The sequence below is a fragment of the Pseudochaenichthys georgianus genome, chromosome 5, assembly GCF_902827115.2.
Source record: "Pseudochaenichthys georgianus chromosome 5, fPseGeo1.2, whole genome shotgun sequence".
Classification (NCBI taxonomy): domain Eukaryota; kingdom Metazoa; phylum Chordata; class Actinopteri; order Perciformes; family Channichthyidae; genus Pseudochaenichthys; species Pseudochaenichthys georgianus.
The window spans coordinates 24,065,902-24,080,407 of NC_047507.1; the positions used below are offsets into that span (position 1 = coordinate 24,065,902).

A 14,506-nucleotide genomic window follows, 5' to 3' on the forward strand; every position below is an offset into this window, starting at 1 on the left:
AGCTGTGATGTTTTTTTGTTTGCTTTGTTAGTAATATCATGCTAACATGATGTAAGATGGGGCATGTGCAGCATTGTTGTTATGAGAATGATGATAGTTAGCTCTCAAAAGGTTAAAATTACCACTTAGAATCTACTGGTTTTGATTTACATTTAGTTTTGTGAGTATTTTTTATCTTTGAAGATGGGTCTCCTTGAACACAGCTTTTACACACAATTAATGTAAAGTTATACCCTTGTATATTCTGTCTATGTTTCCTCTACTGACACAAACACACTCACCTTGTGACTCAATTCATGCCGGGTCTTTTTATGAATATATTTTTCAATTTGCTTGGAAAAACTCCTTTTTGTGTTCATTTTATCACGACAATAATCGATAGTACAACTTTTGAAAGTTATCAGTAACTCAGGCAAAACATTTGTGTCTTGAAAGGGCGCACGTTTTTATCATAATTTCCTCCCCTTAGGGCGGAGTTAATAAGCGATAAGGTTCGATACTTCATTCTGTGCATCCGTGTTGCTCTGAGCTTCAAAACAAGCATCTCTAGTTTTCAATCAGATTGATGAAGGTACCTGCGCGGCGGGCGGGCCAAGCTAAACTTCAGGAGCTAGTGGGTCACGGTTTTCAAGAATAGATATGGTAAAGTAACTTATTATTATCACATTAAATACAAACTATACATGGTTTTATGAATGGTTAACAACGACATTTGTTGTGATATGTTGCATCAGGCAGGGACTTTTGGGATGAAGGCCGTCACAAAAATACTAGTGTTAACCGATGTTTTCGAGGAGGACTGAGAAAATGAGAGAACATTTTACGGCTTTTTTGATTCTGACAGTGAAATCGACGTAAAAGACTATTAGTGACTTTTCCTAAATATACTGCAAGATCCAGCATCAGATTGAAAATGAAAACAATAAATAGATTTAGTAAAGGCAATTATTGGTTGTTTTACAATATAACGCTGGCAAATTAGGAATATTATCGTACGATAATGTTACCCTGTTTGAAAACAGAAATGCAGCAGTTCTACTTGTCTTTAATTAGAGGTGTTGTCAAAATCAGATACATTTAACTTTGAAAACTTTGGTGTAAGAGATGCATCAGTAGCTAAAAAGAAATTCCATTGGATTTGAATTTGTTTTCCATCAGGATTCACATTTGGAAGATGAAGACCAGCCTGACCTTTCACCCAAGAAGCAGAGGGTCACATCTAAACTATTTTATGGGCCCCAAAAATTCCAGCTGAGAGTGGCACTTCGATCCACTCCCTCTACCCAGCAGTCCACCGATGAAGAGGAGGCAGAAGAGGAAGAGAAGATGACCAAGAAGAGAGTGCTAAAGCGGGCAGGAAAGACCACTCCGGCAAAGAAGAGGAAACGTGTTGCATGTGAAGATGTAGAGACAGCCGTAGATCCTGCGAAAGATAAAGGATCCGATTCAGCAGAAGATGTACCTGCCTCCTTCCTGGACAAGAGAGAACGGACCATCAAGGCCAACAAAGCAATGGTAAACCAGAAACTATTTACAGTATTGTACTATTTGAAAACTGCTTGATTTAACTGTGGTTCCCAAAGTAGTGGCTAAGTTAATAATACTTGTATTTTTGCATATAGTAGAAACAGATAATAAAGGTTGGCCCAGGGCCTGGTTATCATGGAAGTATATGTCCTTAGATTTGAGTAATGAATGAAAGTTCATGAAAACGTAATAATATTTGAATGTAGTAAAAACTGTATTAGTTTTTAGTGCTAAAAAAAATATCCCTGCTACACTGACTTGAGAAACTTCTAATTTGACCTTGTCTATAATTGTTCACTCCATGTTTTCTAACAGTTGGCTCAGCTGATGTCGGACCTGAAGAAGATGCCAGGAGGTGCAGGGATTCTAAAAAACCAAGCCAGCCCAGAGATGAAGAAAGAGAAAAATTCTGTGAGCTAATTTAAGAAAAAGTATCTCACAATAGAGATGTTTTTGCAGTTTTTAATAGAAAGAAAAGAGGAGGAGGAAATACAGTTAGAGCATTCATATCTTGCTTGAAAGTGTAAACCATAGGAGAAATATATTTAGATACAGATAGATAGCTACATTTATTAAACTCAGAATTGAGAAGATCTCTGTTTTAATAGTGTTGTGCCGTGTTGATTTTATTGACCATCTGCTGCAGCGTCCCCCTCGCTCTGCTGCAGCTGCAGGAGAGACCAGGAGGAACCCAGAGCGGGCGTCTCGCAGACAGACTCGCTCTATGGGGGGATTTGAGGGACCTTTATCCCCAAAGAAGGAAGAAGTGGAGTGGAGCTTGGAGGAGGAGCTGCTGGAGGTCAGCAGCACATTCATTTATCAAGGACAAGTGGAAAATGTTTAGAAACACATTGTACTACAGCACTGGATGTATCGTGCTGTAGGAGGAGTGTGGGTTTGTTTAAAACTACATGAGTGTTGTATCACCCTTCAGCAACAGTATACAAGCGTTCACAGAAAGTGATTAGTAAGAGAGTGAAAACTGTGTTAGTTAGATCATCCATTTGATCTTTGTAATATGTACTGTAAAGTGGTTGAAGAGGTGAGCAGGTGTTGTTCTTTTTGTAGGGCTAGCTAACCTATTTGGTGTCTTGTCATTTTCTGTGTTAAACTTAAAGGTCTCATATTATACTGTTTGTAGGCATATATTACAGGTCTCAGATATATAAAAAACATGTCTATGAAGTGTTTTACTCAAAATACCAAACGGATCACCCATTTTAGACCTGCCTCATACCCCTCTATCCCAGCCCTGTTAGAGAAGTGCTGATTCTGGGTCCGTAGCTTTAAAAAGAAAAAAAAGAGGAGAGCTCATGCAGGAGGATTCTACCCAGATTCTCAGCTAAATGCTGCCGTGATTAAACGCCATATTATGTTCCAAACCACATCAAGGATTATTTCTGAAACAGTATGGAGCTCAAAGGCTTTTTCTCTCACAGGTTTACCACAAGGTGGGTACCTTTTTTATATCCGGCTTTTTTACACATACTCTCTCCAGTACAGGTTAGCTCTGAGTGTTAGCGATGCTTGCTAATGCAAACACAGACCATGGCCGTTTCTCAATGTCGAGTACACCTGCTGCAGAGCCACTATTTCAAGTATACTACGTCATAGAGTGGCGCAGAATGCTGGGCATTTAACATGCATTTAAACAGTCCTTGGCGCTACTTTATGACGTAGTATACTTGAAATAGTGGCTCTGCAGTATGTGTACTCGACATTGAGAAACGGCCCATATAACTTCCAAAACACGTCGTGCATTGTTTCTGATAGGGCAGTGGGTGTAAAGCCAGCCCACATTTCCGATATGTCGTCATGACCACAGCAAATTTGTATCAGCTCCGTTGTTCCCTCGTTTTTAGAGATGTGGGTAAGGAGGAAAAGAGAGGGTTGTATTTTCTGACACTTTGTGAGTCTCCTGACACACCGGGGACACATATGTATGTATAAAAGACATTAAAAAGTGAATTTTGCATGATAGGTGACCTTTTTAAAGCTTAATAACTTATCGTCATTTTGTTTCAGGTACGTCAAGCCCCACGGCGCCGTGCCCCGCGGCCTACTGCGTGCAAGCCTCATTGTATCCGTCCTGTGGAGGACATCACAGAGGAAGAGATTGAGCTGGTGGCCGACATCATGACTGAAAAAGTCTACAACAGAGACACAGTGAGTTTCCCAGCTCTACTCTACCTGACATGCTCTTTTTTTAAATATGTGTGCCCACATCATGTGAGGTTGTAGCCAAAGCTAAAGACAATGCATGACATGTTGTAGAATGTCAGCGTACCTGTGGACTTGTTTGTGTGTTTTCAGGGCACGACATGTCATCAGTGCCGTCAGAAAACAGTTGACACCAAGACGTGCTGCCGCAGTGAGGACTGCAGAGGGATTGTGGGTCAGTTCTGTGGGCCGTGTCTGAAAAACAGATACGGAGAGGATGTGAAGAAGGCTCTGCGTGATCCAGTGAGGCTGCTAACACACTAATACACACTTTACACTGTTGTAGATGCACCAAAGATAATCTCAGTTTTTAAATAGGGAAATTGTTATTTACCAAAAATATCAAGAGGGATTTTGAGGCATGTTTTATACAGATTTTAAAATGGCTGTTTTTACAAGTGCATGCCGATTTTAAAATCCTGCTGTGGACATTATTGGTCAGTTAAAATAAAGTCTCAAGTATATTAGACTTTTAACGATTGGATCACATGGGTAACAACTCTGTATATTCACACGGCCTGAAAAAGGCATTTACTGTGACTAATTGTATTTAAGGGCAAAGTAAATCAACTAACTTCCCTTCAAGATTTGTGGCACAATGTGAGCCTGATTATTTCTTTGAATTACAAATGTTTTTGTGGCATTCAGACTATGTTTTAAATATGGACATTTTTGTTAGTGTACCCTTTTCCCCTATGGTAGCTCTACACTTCTAGGAACCCTCCATTAAGTGGCAAGACAAAAAATAAACAATATCTATCAGCCTGCTTCTAAACACCGGGTTGTTCACAGGCCACGTCTCTTTGATGTAAATTTGCAGCCCCTGCAGGCACCTCAAAGTATTGGCAGACTAGTGTTGTCATTAAATACTGATATATTTGTTCATGTTACTTTCTCTCATTCTTAACCCAGTCATTTAAGTGTTTTACTATGTGGTTATCTTCCCAGGATTGGAAGTGTCCTCCCTGTCGTGGCATTTGCAACTGCAGCTTCTGCCGGAAGCGTGAGGGCCGCTGCCCGACCGGCATCCTCTTCCCTCTTGCCAAGTACCACGGCTTCTCTGACGTCCACTCCTACCTCAGCAGGTGGGGAACTAATCGAGATTTCATTTGATAAGTTTTAGTGATTTCAAGTTGCTGATCAATGTGACAGAAACATCCCTTTTTTATGAAATACTCGTGTTTATCTGGAATCTGGTTTTTATACTGCTTTTCCGCCTTAATAGTTACATGAAGTGATGGCGCTGACCTCTGCATTGTTTAATTTCTCTCCTTACAGCCTCCGGAGTAAACTGAAGAATGAGGACAACGATGTAGAGATGTGATATCAACACTAGGTGGAGTGTTTGTTTGGTTTTATTAAAGTTTTCAGTCTGTTTTAATACAAATAAATCATACCAAAGCTGTGATTTTAAATGAATAAAGTATTTTATAATCAGCTGATTGTTGTGCATGTTTCATTGAGACGAGATGGAAAAAAAGACAAAGTATATTCATAATTTTAATCCAGCTGTTGGCATTTGCAGTAGTTGTTTACACACACAATATAAAATCCCTTATTAAAACGGGGCTGAAAAATAAGGGCACTTGTTTATAGAGTTTCAAAGGAAAGTTATAAACATACAATTCTTGTCATAATAGAAGGATATCATTATTTTTCCAATAAAGCAGATTCCTGAAACAATGAAACTGGTGAGAATGATCTTTTCAGAACTTTTTTTGACCCTTGCATAATTACATTTTGCAACTTTTTTTTTTTTAATTCCATAACCAAGGGATTTTTGTCCGGTGCTGTGCCTCAAGCTGGATAGTTTCCAGTTAGACCTTTAGCATCTGCATACCACAAGTAAAAAGTATTAGAAAGTTGACGGACCAAAGAAAGATTCCCTAGTTTTGCTTATTAAACGAGTATGAACCTTTGGTTTAGAGCTTACATATTTATGCTGTCTGGACATAACAAAATACTTTACTCCAGATATGACTAAAAAGAAACAGTTTTCCATCGAAAGAAAACAAGACTGCAAGGCAAAGATAATGAGTATACCTCAGGGGAAATCACTTGGAAGATCTGTACTGTATAGAATACATTATTCTATGGCAGAAAGGCTCTTAAATTTAAACATGTAATCTACATATATATATATAAAAGTAATAACAGAAGATTAAGATTTGATTGTGCATGAGGAGTTCATACAACGGAGAGGCAATCTCCTGCAATCATGCAAAGATGATCCTCCCCAAGCTGAGAAATTCTGTAGCCTTTACATTTCCAAAAGATATATACATAAAAAAAATCTAAATGTTTTGCTATGATAAACATATCAAAGCTTGATGGCTTGAATAGGTACCTACACAAGAGGTTAAAGAGTTATTCTCAGGATTTCAGTGCCCTGACACACCTACATCCTCACATGATAATAGCCCTCCTGGCTCTGACCTGCGCTCCTCCTAAAACCCTTCCCATATTAGCCCCAACACACTGATCGTTAGTTTGTGAACCCAGAAATGTGAGAGAGAAAACTAAACGTTTATTGTTCTAAATTGTTAGGATTTTTAGGGATGAATTTAGCATTATGGGCTTTTAAGCCAAATACAGCAGCCCCGTCTGTCGGCTGGAACCACCTGATGTTTAGGAGGGCAGGCAGCTAAGCCCACAGCCTTGGAAACAAGTGAGAGTCCCTTAGTAGTGTTTCTCCTTACTAAAGAAGCTCGTGGAGAGGGTATTACCAGCTGCCAATTTAATATCAAGCGTGCCAGTGTGTGTTACTGCAGTCCCACTATCAAGCAGGACTGAGTGCGTGTGGGTCAAATCTCGGTGTAGTGACATGTCATTTTAGGAGAAATACAATTTCATGATGATTTCTTTAACCAAACATTTTCATCCAACTCTGACCCTTAAACGCTACAGGTATCTAAATACAAGATGGAGTTCATTATTCCTGCCTCAATTGTCATAATCAATAGTGTCCGTGTGTTGCATTTGAGACCGCCTCTCCCGCCGGACAGGTTCCATGTCTGCAGTCCCACATGCCCTATTTTACCCCAAATGTCCAAAATGCATCATCCACTAGCGCCTGTCCTCCAGTCCTTAGTAGCTGTTTCCGTTCATATGGTGAAGGTCCACCTGCATCATGCTGATCCCGCTGCTGGCTAATCGAGCTATGCTCTCTGCGGATAAGGTCTCCATGGTGACAATGGTGTGCTGGTCACCGGATGACACGGTGCCTGTGATGACTTTTGTTCCTGTAGGGGATGCTGGGTCGGTGGAGACCGTGCTGCTGCTGGTGGGGATTACTTTCTTGTTCGAGTGGGTCTTGATGTGCTTGGAGAGGTGATCGCTGCGCATGAAGCGTTTGGGACACTCCGTGCAAACAAACCTTTTTTCACCTGAAAGAAGGGAGGAACAAAAGTCAATATATATATATATATATATATATATATATATATATATATATAATGTTTGTATTTGAGTGTTGTATGTTTTGTAATAATGGACCAAGAGTCTCTTTAAATAAAGATGATGATGATGAATATGTAAAAATACTGCAGCAGATATTACCAGACTACAACAGACCATTTAAGAAATGCACATTTAAGAGTGTTATACAATTTTGTATCTAAATCTAAATATTGTAACAGGAAGATGCAAGACAAGATATTATGCAAGATTGAAGTGGATCAGAATTGCATTATCTATTTTTCTGTGATTTATTATCTTTAGTAATCTTCTGGCCTTTAAAATGTCAGATATCAGAAATCTCCCAAAGCGCCAAGATGACACACTGAACCTCGAGGACATTTACTTTCATTCAGATTGAATAAAAAAAAGATAAGCATTCCAATTTAAACCCAAAGAATTAAGTGGTTTCAAAATATGCAATTAATATTCTGTCAATCGAGTAATTATTTGATCATGTTAGAAAAAAATAATAATGTGGCCCTTCTTTCATTTCTATTATTAGGTTATTGACCTATTAGTTTTGTGTGAGATTGAATGTCCTTCACTAAACAGAATGCTCACCAGTATGCGTCCTCTTGTGGCGCTGAAGCTCGTCTGAGCGGGTGAATCTTTTGCCGCAGAAGGACCAGCCGCAGACAAAGGGTCGCTCTCCCGTGTGCCATCGCAGGTGAGCCCTCAGGTGGGACGTCTTGCCGTAGATCTTCCCACAGCCAGAGATGTGACAAATGTGCTGCTTCTTTTTATTAGGGTCCCTGCTTGATGTATTAAAAACAAAACAATCACAAGAGTTAGAGGGTTTCTGATTTCTACCGACAACAATCAAATCAGCTTTAAGTGTGTCTTTCTAAAATTCCCTATGAAAAATAGGGACTGAACAAAGTCAGTGACATACCGTCCCTCTCCGTCCTTGCAGAAGGGGCAGGTACAGGCTTCTCTGCGGTTACGTCTCCCTTGAGGTTGTGGGCTTAAATCCTCATCGTCCATAGCTGTGCCGTCATCCAAACTTTCTCCACCCCCCTGCAGCGCCTGGTCTACTGGAGTGATGAAATACAAATACTAATATGAACATCTTCTATACATTTCACATGAATATGACATCATATATAAACTTTTTCCTGTATTATTTTCTGTACGAAAATCCATCCCACTCCTTATATGTCATTTCTGATCCAATCTACTGTAATAGGTAAGGTGATGAATTTCCACGATTGGCTTTGGATATTGTATTGTTTATGGGCATTTACAATAGCTTTATTCAACAGGCGTGTACCTAACAGTGCAAGTACCATTGAGATGAATGTGTTGATTATAACTAGTTTAGTCATTCATTTATGAATAAACAGTGAAGTGCCTGGAAACCTGAGGCTTGCAGGCTTTGACTATTATTCCAAAGTAAAAAAAAAATACCTGTTTTTAAACCGGACACATCCTTTATTAATACGTTTGTGATGTGACCACAGAGACTGAACAATACGCCATCCAGTAAACAGAGCCATCTAAATACATAGCTGATGGGAAGCACATTATTTCATTATAAGGATAACAGCGCAAATCACGTGCACCAAAGCAGACCCAATGATTCTTCACGAACATCGCAAATGTAGGCTAGCAAATGTATTATTGCATACGGTAAGGGGCTGCCAATAGCAAAACTAAAGAGGGGTTAACACGTGACGTGATAATGGCTGCTATGGGAAGGTTCAAGTTACACCTGTACTATGATACAGTGGCCAACCACAACTCTTTAATGTCGTGTCAGTGTAAACTCAAAAGATACAAAGTTGTCAACAAGATTAAAAATGCATGCAGTGCCGTGAAGCGTTCAGGAAACCCTGGGCCAGCTGAACCGGTTAAACCAGCAGAGCAACACACACACACGCACACGCAGGATCAAATCCAGAGATATAGGATACTGACACTTTTCGGTGTGAGGGAAAAATGTCAATACAGAGAGAATCTGGACTACTTAACATGTTTACTCAGCCCAACTGCCATTTACTGTACCGCTGAACAATTACAGTGTACTATCATATTTGTTGTTTATCAGTTTTTCCTAGAAGATATAAACAATCAACATTTCCATTATTTTGATTAAAGCTCAAATGTATATAATTATGTCTGAATAGTACTGATAAAAGTAAAAGAACTTAAAACATATATTAATACATTTTAAATTATGAAAGTCCTGTGTGATGATGCCATTATTGAGTAAATATTAAGTACATTTTTTAAATATTTGCAACATCAACAAAATATGTATACTAACTTAGCGCTTTCACACCGGAGTACTTTACCCCGTACTTTTCCCTTTTAGTTCCGATAGTTCCTGGGATTTTGCGTTCACACCAAAAAGAGAACTTAGTTCATGAGAACTTTTCACCCCCTTTTCAGTCCCTGCTAGAGAGCAGGTACTTTCCTGGGGAGAAAAAAAGTTCCAATTTCTGATTGACTGGGCGAATTGAAAACCACGCCCCGTAAAACTCTGAAAAGTTTTGTGAAGTATTGTATTTGCTGGCATTAGCATTATTAGCAGTAGCCCCGCGCACCAACGGAGAGAGACTAACTTATGGCAACACAAAAGAAAACATGGGAGCGATGGAGATGAGGAGGTTTCGGCGTTCTGGCGGAAGGCTTCAGTAGAAGCTGCTGGGAGTCCCAGCAGCTTCTACTGAAGCCAGTCCCCAACTCCGGGGACTTCGGGCGGCAGTATACGCCATGAAGTTGTTTGCGGCCTGCCAGTAAACCCAAAGCAGAAGAAGAAGTGACGTCAGCGGCTTAATTTGCCTAATCTTCCCTCAGGGACTTTTTCCGGTGTGAACGCGATATGCTCTTTAGTTCCATGGGGGAAGTGCTGGGAACTAAGTAAGGCAAAGTACTTGGTGTGAAAGCGGCTAATGACTCTTGTTTTACACTGAACATGAATTATTCCTGGAGAGCAGGCTACTGACTGACCTGCTGAGCTGGCGATGGAGATGGGAACTGTCTGCAGCTGGTGCATCTGCAGGCCAGTGCCTCCGATCGTGTTGAGATTTATGGTCTGGAGGCCTGGGATCTGCACGGTGTTGACAGATACTCCGCCAGCTCCCCCCTGAGCCTGGCCGAGTTGAGGGAGAGACTGCATCGGGGCCAGCGTTATCTGAGGCCCCGTTGGACTCTGGATCTGAATGGTCTGCCAGCTCACCTGGCCGTTGGGGCCTACAGTGCGCAGGAGGAAGGGGCCCGTGTTTGGCATAATTTGAAGATTTTGAAGCCCTTCCTGGCTGAGTGTCGGAGTCGCAAAGACCTGACCACCAGCGGTCGTGACAGTACCGGCCTGGATGGTCTGGAGGGGGGCTCCACCTTGGATGATCTGCTGAGGCTGGATCAGGATCTGCTGTGGCTGCAGCCCGTCTCTGTTGTCTGGCTGTATGGGGACACCCAGAGAAGATAGGCTCTGCTGGAAGGTCACTCCATTGCTGTTGTGCGTTTGGGCGATTCCATAAGAAGAGGCCTGCGTGGTGATAGTCGGCGCACTTGTCATGTAAGCTGCCGCGCTGCACACTGGATGTTGCTGTATAATTTGGTTCCCCCCTGTATCCCCTCCACCACTTGCATCTCCCCCTCCACTTGTTCCGGTGCTGACGGGTAACAAAGTGATGTTTCCATTTAATGACAGAGGCATATTTGCCAGGAACTGAGGTTGGTTTTGTAACATGCCATTACCTAAGCTTATATTTTGTATGGGGATGGCTCCCTGGAGGAGACTGGGCATTGTTATGATGTTTCCTCCAGCCCCAGCTCTGTTGGTCGTAGCTAGGATCTGCTGGCCATTGGCGGATGACACTATCTGAAACTGCTGCCCTGCTCCAGCAGATACCGTATTATCCTGCTGAGCATGTGCCAACTGTAGAGGCTGGCCATCTATCGTCTGAAACTGGGGAATAATCTGGTACTGGATGTTGGGCATCATACCCGACATGGTGGTAAGCACCTGCTGCCCGTGCATTGATGGAGTCTGAGCTACTACGTATTGCTGTGGCTGTTGAAGCTGCTGCTGCTGGGTGCTAACGGCAACTGCTGATTGTGACAACACCTGCCTGCACTTGCCTATGTCTCCTACTGTCATGATCCCTGAGGAGTCGGTGGTGACAGTGTTAGTGCCTGAGGTTGTTTGAACACTAAGAGGGATAACCTGCCAACCATTGGCTGTGGAGGTGAAAATACCCTGGTTTAAGTCCAGCTGTTGCTGCTGGTTTTGTTGTTGTTGGTCTGCAGATGAATCACCCTCTCCTGGGGTGTCAATTCGACTGCAAGTGGCTGCCAACAAGGCGAGAGGAGACGGCTGCTGTGAGTCCTGGAGAGAGAAAACATGAAAGAAAAAAGACAGATGGAATTTATATAGTGAAAATACATCTTACCATGACTAACATACATGCTAATGGTGCAAATCTAGGAAGAATGTCTGTCCACTAATTTCAAATAAATAAATAAACTGATGCCAACAACACTTGGAACACAATCCTGAATGCCGATTTATAATAAAACAGCAGAGTAAAATATAATTAGAATAATAAGACCAAGGAATTACACAAGTAATAATCAATGTTTAAAACAAAATTCAGAACCTGAACTAAAGAGACACCATTTTTTTTTTTAAAAACATGTTAACGTATAATTTCAATTTCATGGGGTGGAGTTAATAATACAAATAAAAAAATACATTATGGAACTGGTTTTGTAAATCTAACCCCGCTATATTGCCGTACTCTCAAAACACCCTTCATAATATTAAACCTATGACCGGTGCTGCTGTAGTAAGAAGTCAAGGGGATGCAGGGTGGGAGAGGATGGGAGGGACCACATGTTGTCCAGTGCAGCGGCGGGCTCGGCTTCTCCTCCCCCCAAAACCACCCATCTCCCTCCCACTTCATTTTGCCCTATAAACTGACACACTCCTCTAGCCACCCCCTCCAAGGCCAGCCAAATGGGCCGAGCGAAATGCTCATGAAGTGCCGCGGTTTGACGGGAACACCCCGTGTGGGCGAAATTTACCTGCCCATTCCCCACCCCGGTGACATGTGCTCCGGAGAGAAAATCAACAACCCGTACAAGTCCCGACAGAGATGGATGACAGATTCAAACCGAACCGAAGGGAATACATATCATTTGTTATAAGTGTGTCATATGGTGTAGCGTGATACGTTAAAGTTACTGTCCCTCGGCTGGCGATCATCGGATTTGAGAAACAGCGAAACTTACTTGTGAATTTCCTGTGTCTCGCTTTTGACTGTAGCCTCCACCGCTCTCCACTGCGGCCATTTCACCCTGCTGCTGATCTGCGGAAGAAGAGTTTGTAAGATCACTTCTATTAAAAGTAGCTACATTTCAACCAGAGCACGATCCACATGAGATAACGCTGGGTTCAACAATCTGGAGAAAACACACATGTACGCATGGTAGACCTCACGAAAATAACTCAACTTTAGGGAATGTTCTAAGGTGAAGTCATTTAGATAAATACGAGGAAATCCACGCTACAAGTGCTCAAAAGGGCCAGCTAGCATATTAGCTAAGCTAACTAGAAGTCAACACAACAAGTAATGTTCAGAACAACTGCTACGTATTAGCTTAAGAGACCGACATAGTTTAAACTGCAATACTCACTGTAACCTAGGTAGGTAGCTCAAGTGAATATGACAAACTTCAATTGATGTGGATGAATTGTGTGTGAATGAAGAACTAGAGTTACTATTACACGGTTAGCTAAAAACCGACAATTAGCAGTTTAGTAGTTGGTCACTTTTAAACTGCTTGAGACACGAGCTAGAAAACATTACAATATCATACTTTAACCGTAAATACATGTAAAACATGTATACTATTATTCTAATTGCTGAATAATGCTTCGTTCATAACATTCCTCTGAGTTTAAAAAGTTCACTTACTGCTCATAATTTGAAGACGGGAGGAGTTTCTCTGCTCTTTTTCGGGTTGACACAACTTTTCACAACTTCACACAAACTTGATGGACTCCCCTTATGAAGGAGAAAGACAGATGCGTTCGATTTAAACACCGGGTTAGCCCGACGCATTCGTGGGGCACGAACACTGAGCGTCAGGCAGCAGATTGCTTTTTATTGTGTACTGTTAAACGTTGACATTATACTTTGACCATAAAGTTAAAGACTAATGCATGTAAACTACATTAATTTACATTTTGTTTTGATATAGCACTTCATTTAGAACGATCCTAGTTGATTTGAAGTCGGAGGTAATTAAAAGGTCATTTTAACACACAATAATGGAAATACCGGTTATCAGAACAGTTGACCAGATGACCAAACCTTAACAGCATCACATTGTGAAAGGATATTTAAAAAAATAAAGAACGTTATATCTTAAATTCTGCTCAATTGTAATACACGTTGGCAGCTTTGCTGTTTACTGTACTACTGCAATGACCCTGTAGCGAAAAAGAAGCGCACCCCTCTGTGAGCTACTTGCGAAGGATTGTTGCTTTCCTCCAATGGAACAAGTCGTTTTTGCCAACGAGCTTAAACAAACCAATGTGATTGGCCTAAAGGGGAGAATTGGGCGGGACAAAGCAAGGTAGGTTGTTCCCCTGAGCATGATTGACGTTTGGTTATCTGTTTTCCGCTTAAATGGCGCCATTTGTAAATAGGTTTACGTAAATATTGATATTTCCCGTTACTCCTTCTGTGATATTGTATTACCATTTAGCAGTGTAAGGATGCCATTGCTTATATTATGCTTTGAACACGGAGGAGGGAAAGGAGGAAGGCGGACTGGTTATTTAAGTCTTGCCTCCGTGGCCACTGGCCGCGCCCTGTGGGCTGGGAAACAGCAAGGAGGCGGGAGGAGGCCGCCAGGGTGGAGGAGAAGAGACCCCATCACACTCAAACACTGGCTGCAGCCGCGCTGGGAGGAGAAAATGGCTCGCTTGTGGGAGGGCTTACATTTATTGGGATGTACGAGGGGGCTGTCAGTGAAGCAGCACATGTGCCCATGTAAACAGGACGGAGGGTGGAGTCCATCCTCAGGCCAAGCATGCATCCTCCAAACTGTCTGCAGTCAAACACACTGATGTTGCTACAGTTAGTGACAGGAATGACCATTTCTCTCTGATTTATATCAAGCAGACACACTTTCTAACAATGGGTTGTTTCAGTTAAGCAGCTTGCTGCAAGTGCACAATCCACTGACTCCCTTTATAAGTGAAAGAAGTAGCAATATCACCATATTAGTTAAAGTCCTACATTTCAAAGTATAGTATTATCATCATCATCATCATCATCATCAT

The 14,506-nt window shown here is 41.6% G+C and overlaps 2 protein-coding genes across 4 annotated transcripts; one reads left to right on the top strand and one right to left on the bottom strand.

Annotated features, from left to right (window-relative positions):
* The first annotated feature begins 561 nt into the window (after positions 1-561).
* On the top strand, positions 562-5,145 carry LOC117446852 (cell division cycle-associated protein 7-like). The gene is made up of 8 exons (XM_034083321.1): positions 562-642; positions 1,159-1,515; positions 1,843-1,938; positions 2,174-2,326; positions 3,553-3,693; positions 3,841-3,990; positions 4,696-4,832; positions 5,026-5,145. Exons 1-8 carry the CDS (start codon positions 640-642, stop codon positions 5,069-5,071), a joined length of 1,083 nt encoding a protein of 360 aa, XP_033939212.1. The 5' UTR covers positions 562-639; the 3' UTR covers positions 5,072-5,145.
* An 89-nt stretch (positions 5,146-5,234) lies between these two features.
* Positions 5,235-13,220, bottom strand: sp1 (sp1 transcription factor). 3 transcript variants are annotated; one of them, XM_034083315.1, is made up of 6 exons: positions 13,131-13,220; positions 12,445-12,521; positions 10,159-11,539; positions 8,099-8,237; positions 7,768-7,961; positions 5,235-7,133 (listed from the first exon to the last, which is right to left on the bottom strand). In XM_034083315.1, the coding sequence occupies exons 1-6, from the start codon at positions 13,135-13,137 to the stop codon at positions 6,835-6,837; spliced, it is 2,097 nt and encodes a 698-aa protein (XP_033939206.1). In that variant the 5' UTR covers positions 13,138-13,220; the 3' UTR covers positions 5,235-6,834. The 3 variants fall into 3 exon arrangements, with proteins under 3 accessions (XP_033939206.1, XP_033939205.1, XP_033939204.1); XM_034083314.1 differs by having other exon boundaries at positions 7,768-7,958; positions 8,099-8,240; XM_034083313.1 differs by having other exon boundaries at positions 8,099-8,240.
* Between the last annotated feature and the right edge of the window lie 1,286 nt (positions 13,221-14,506).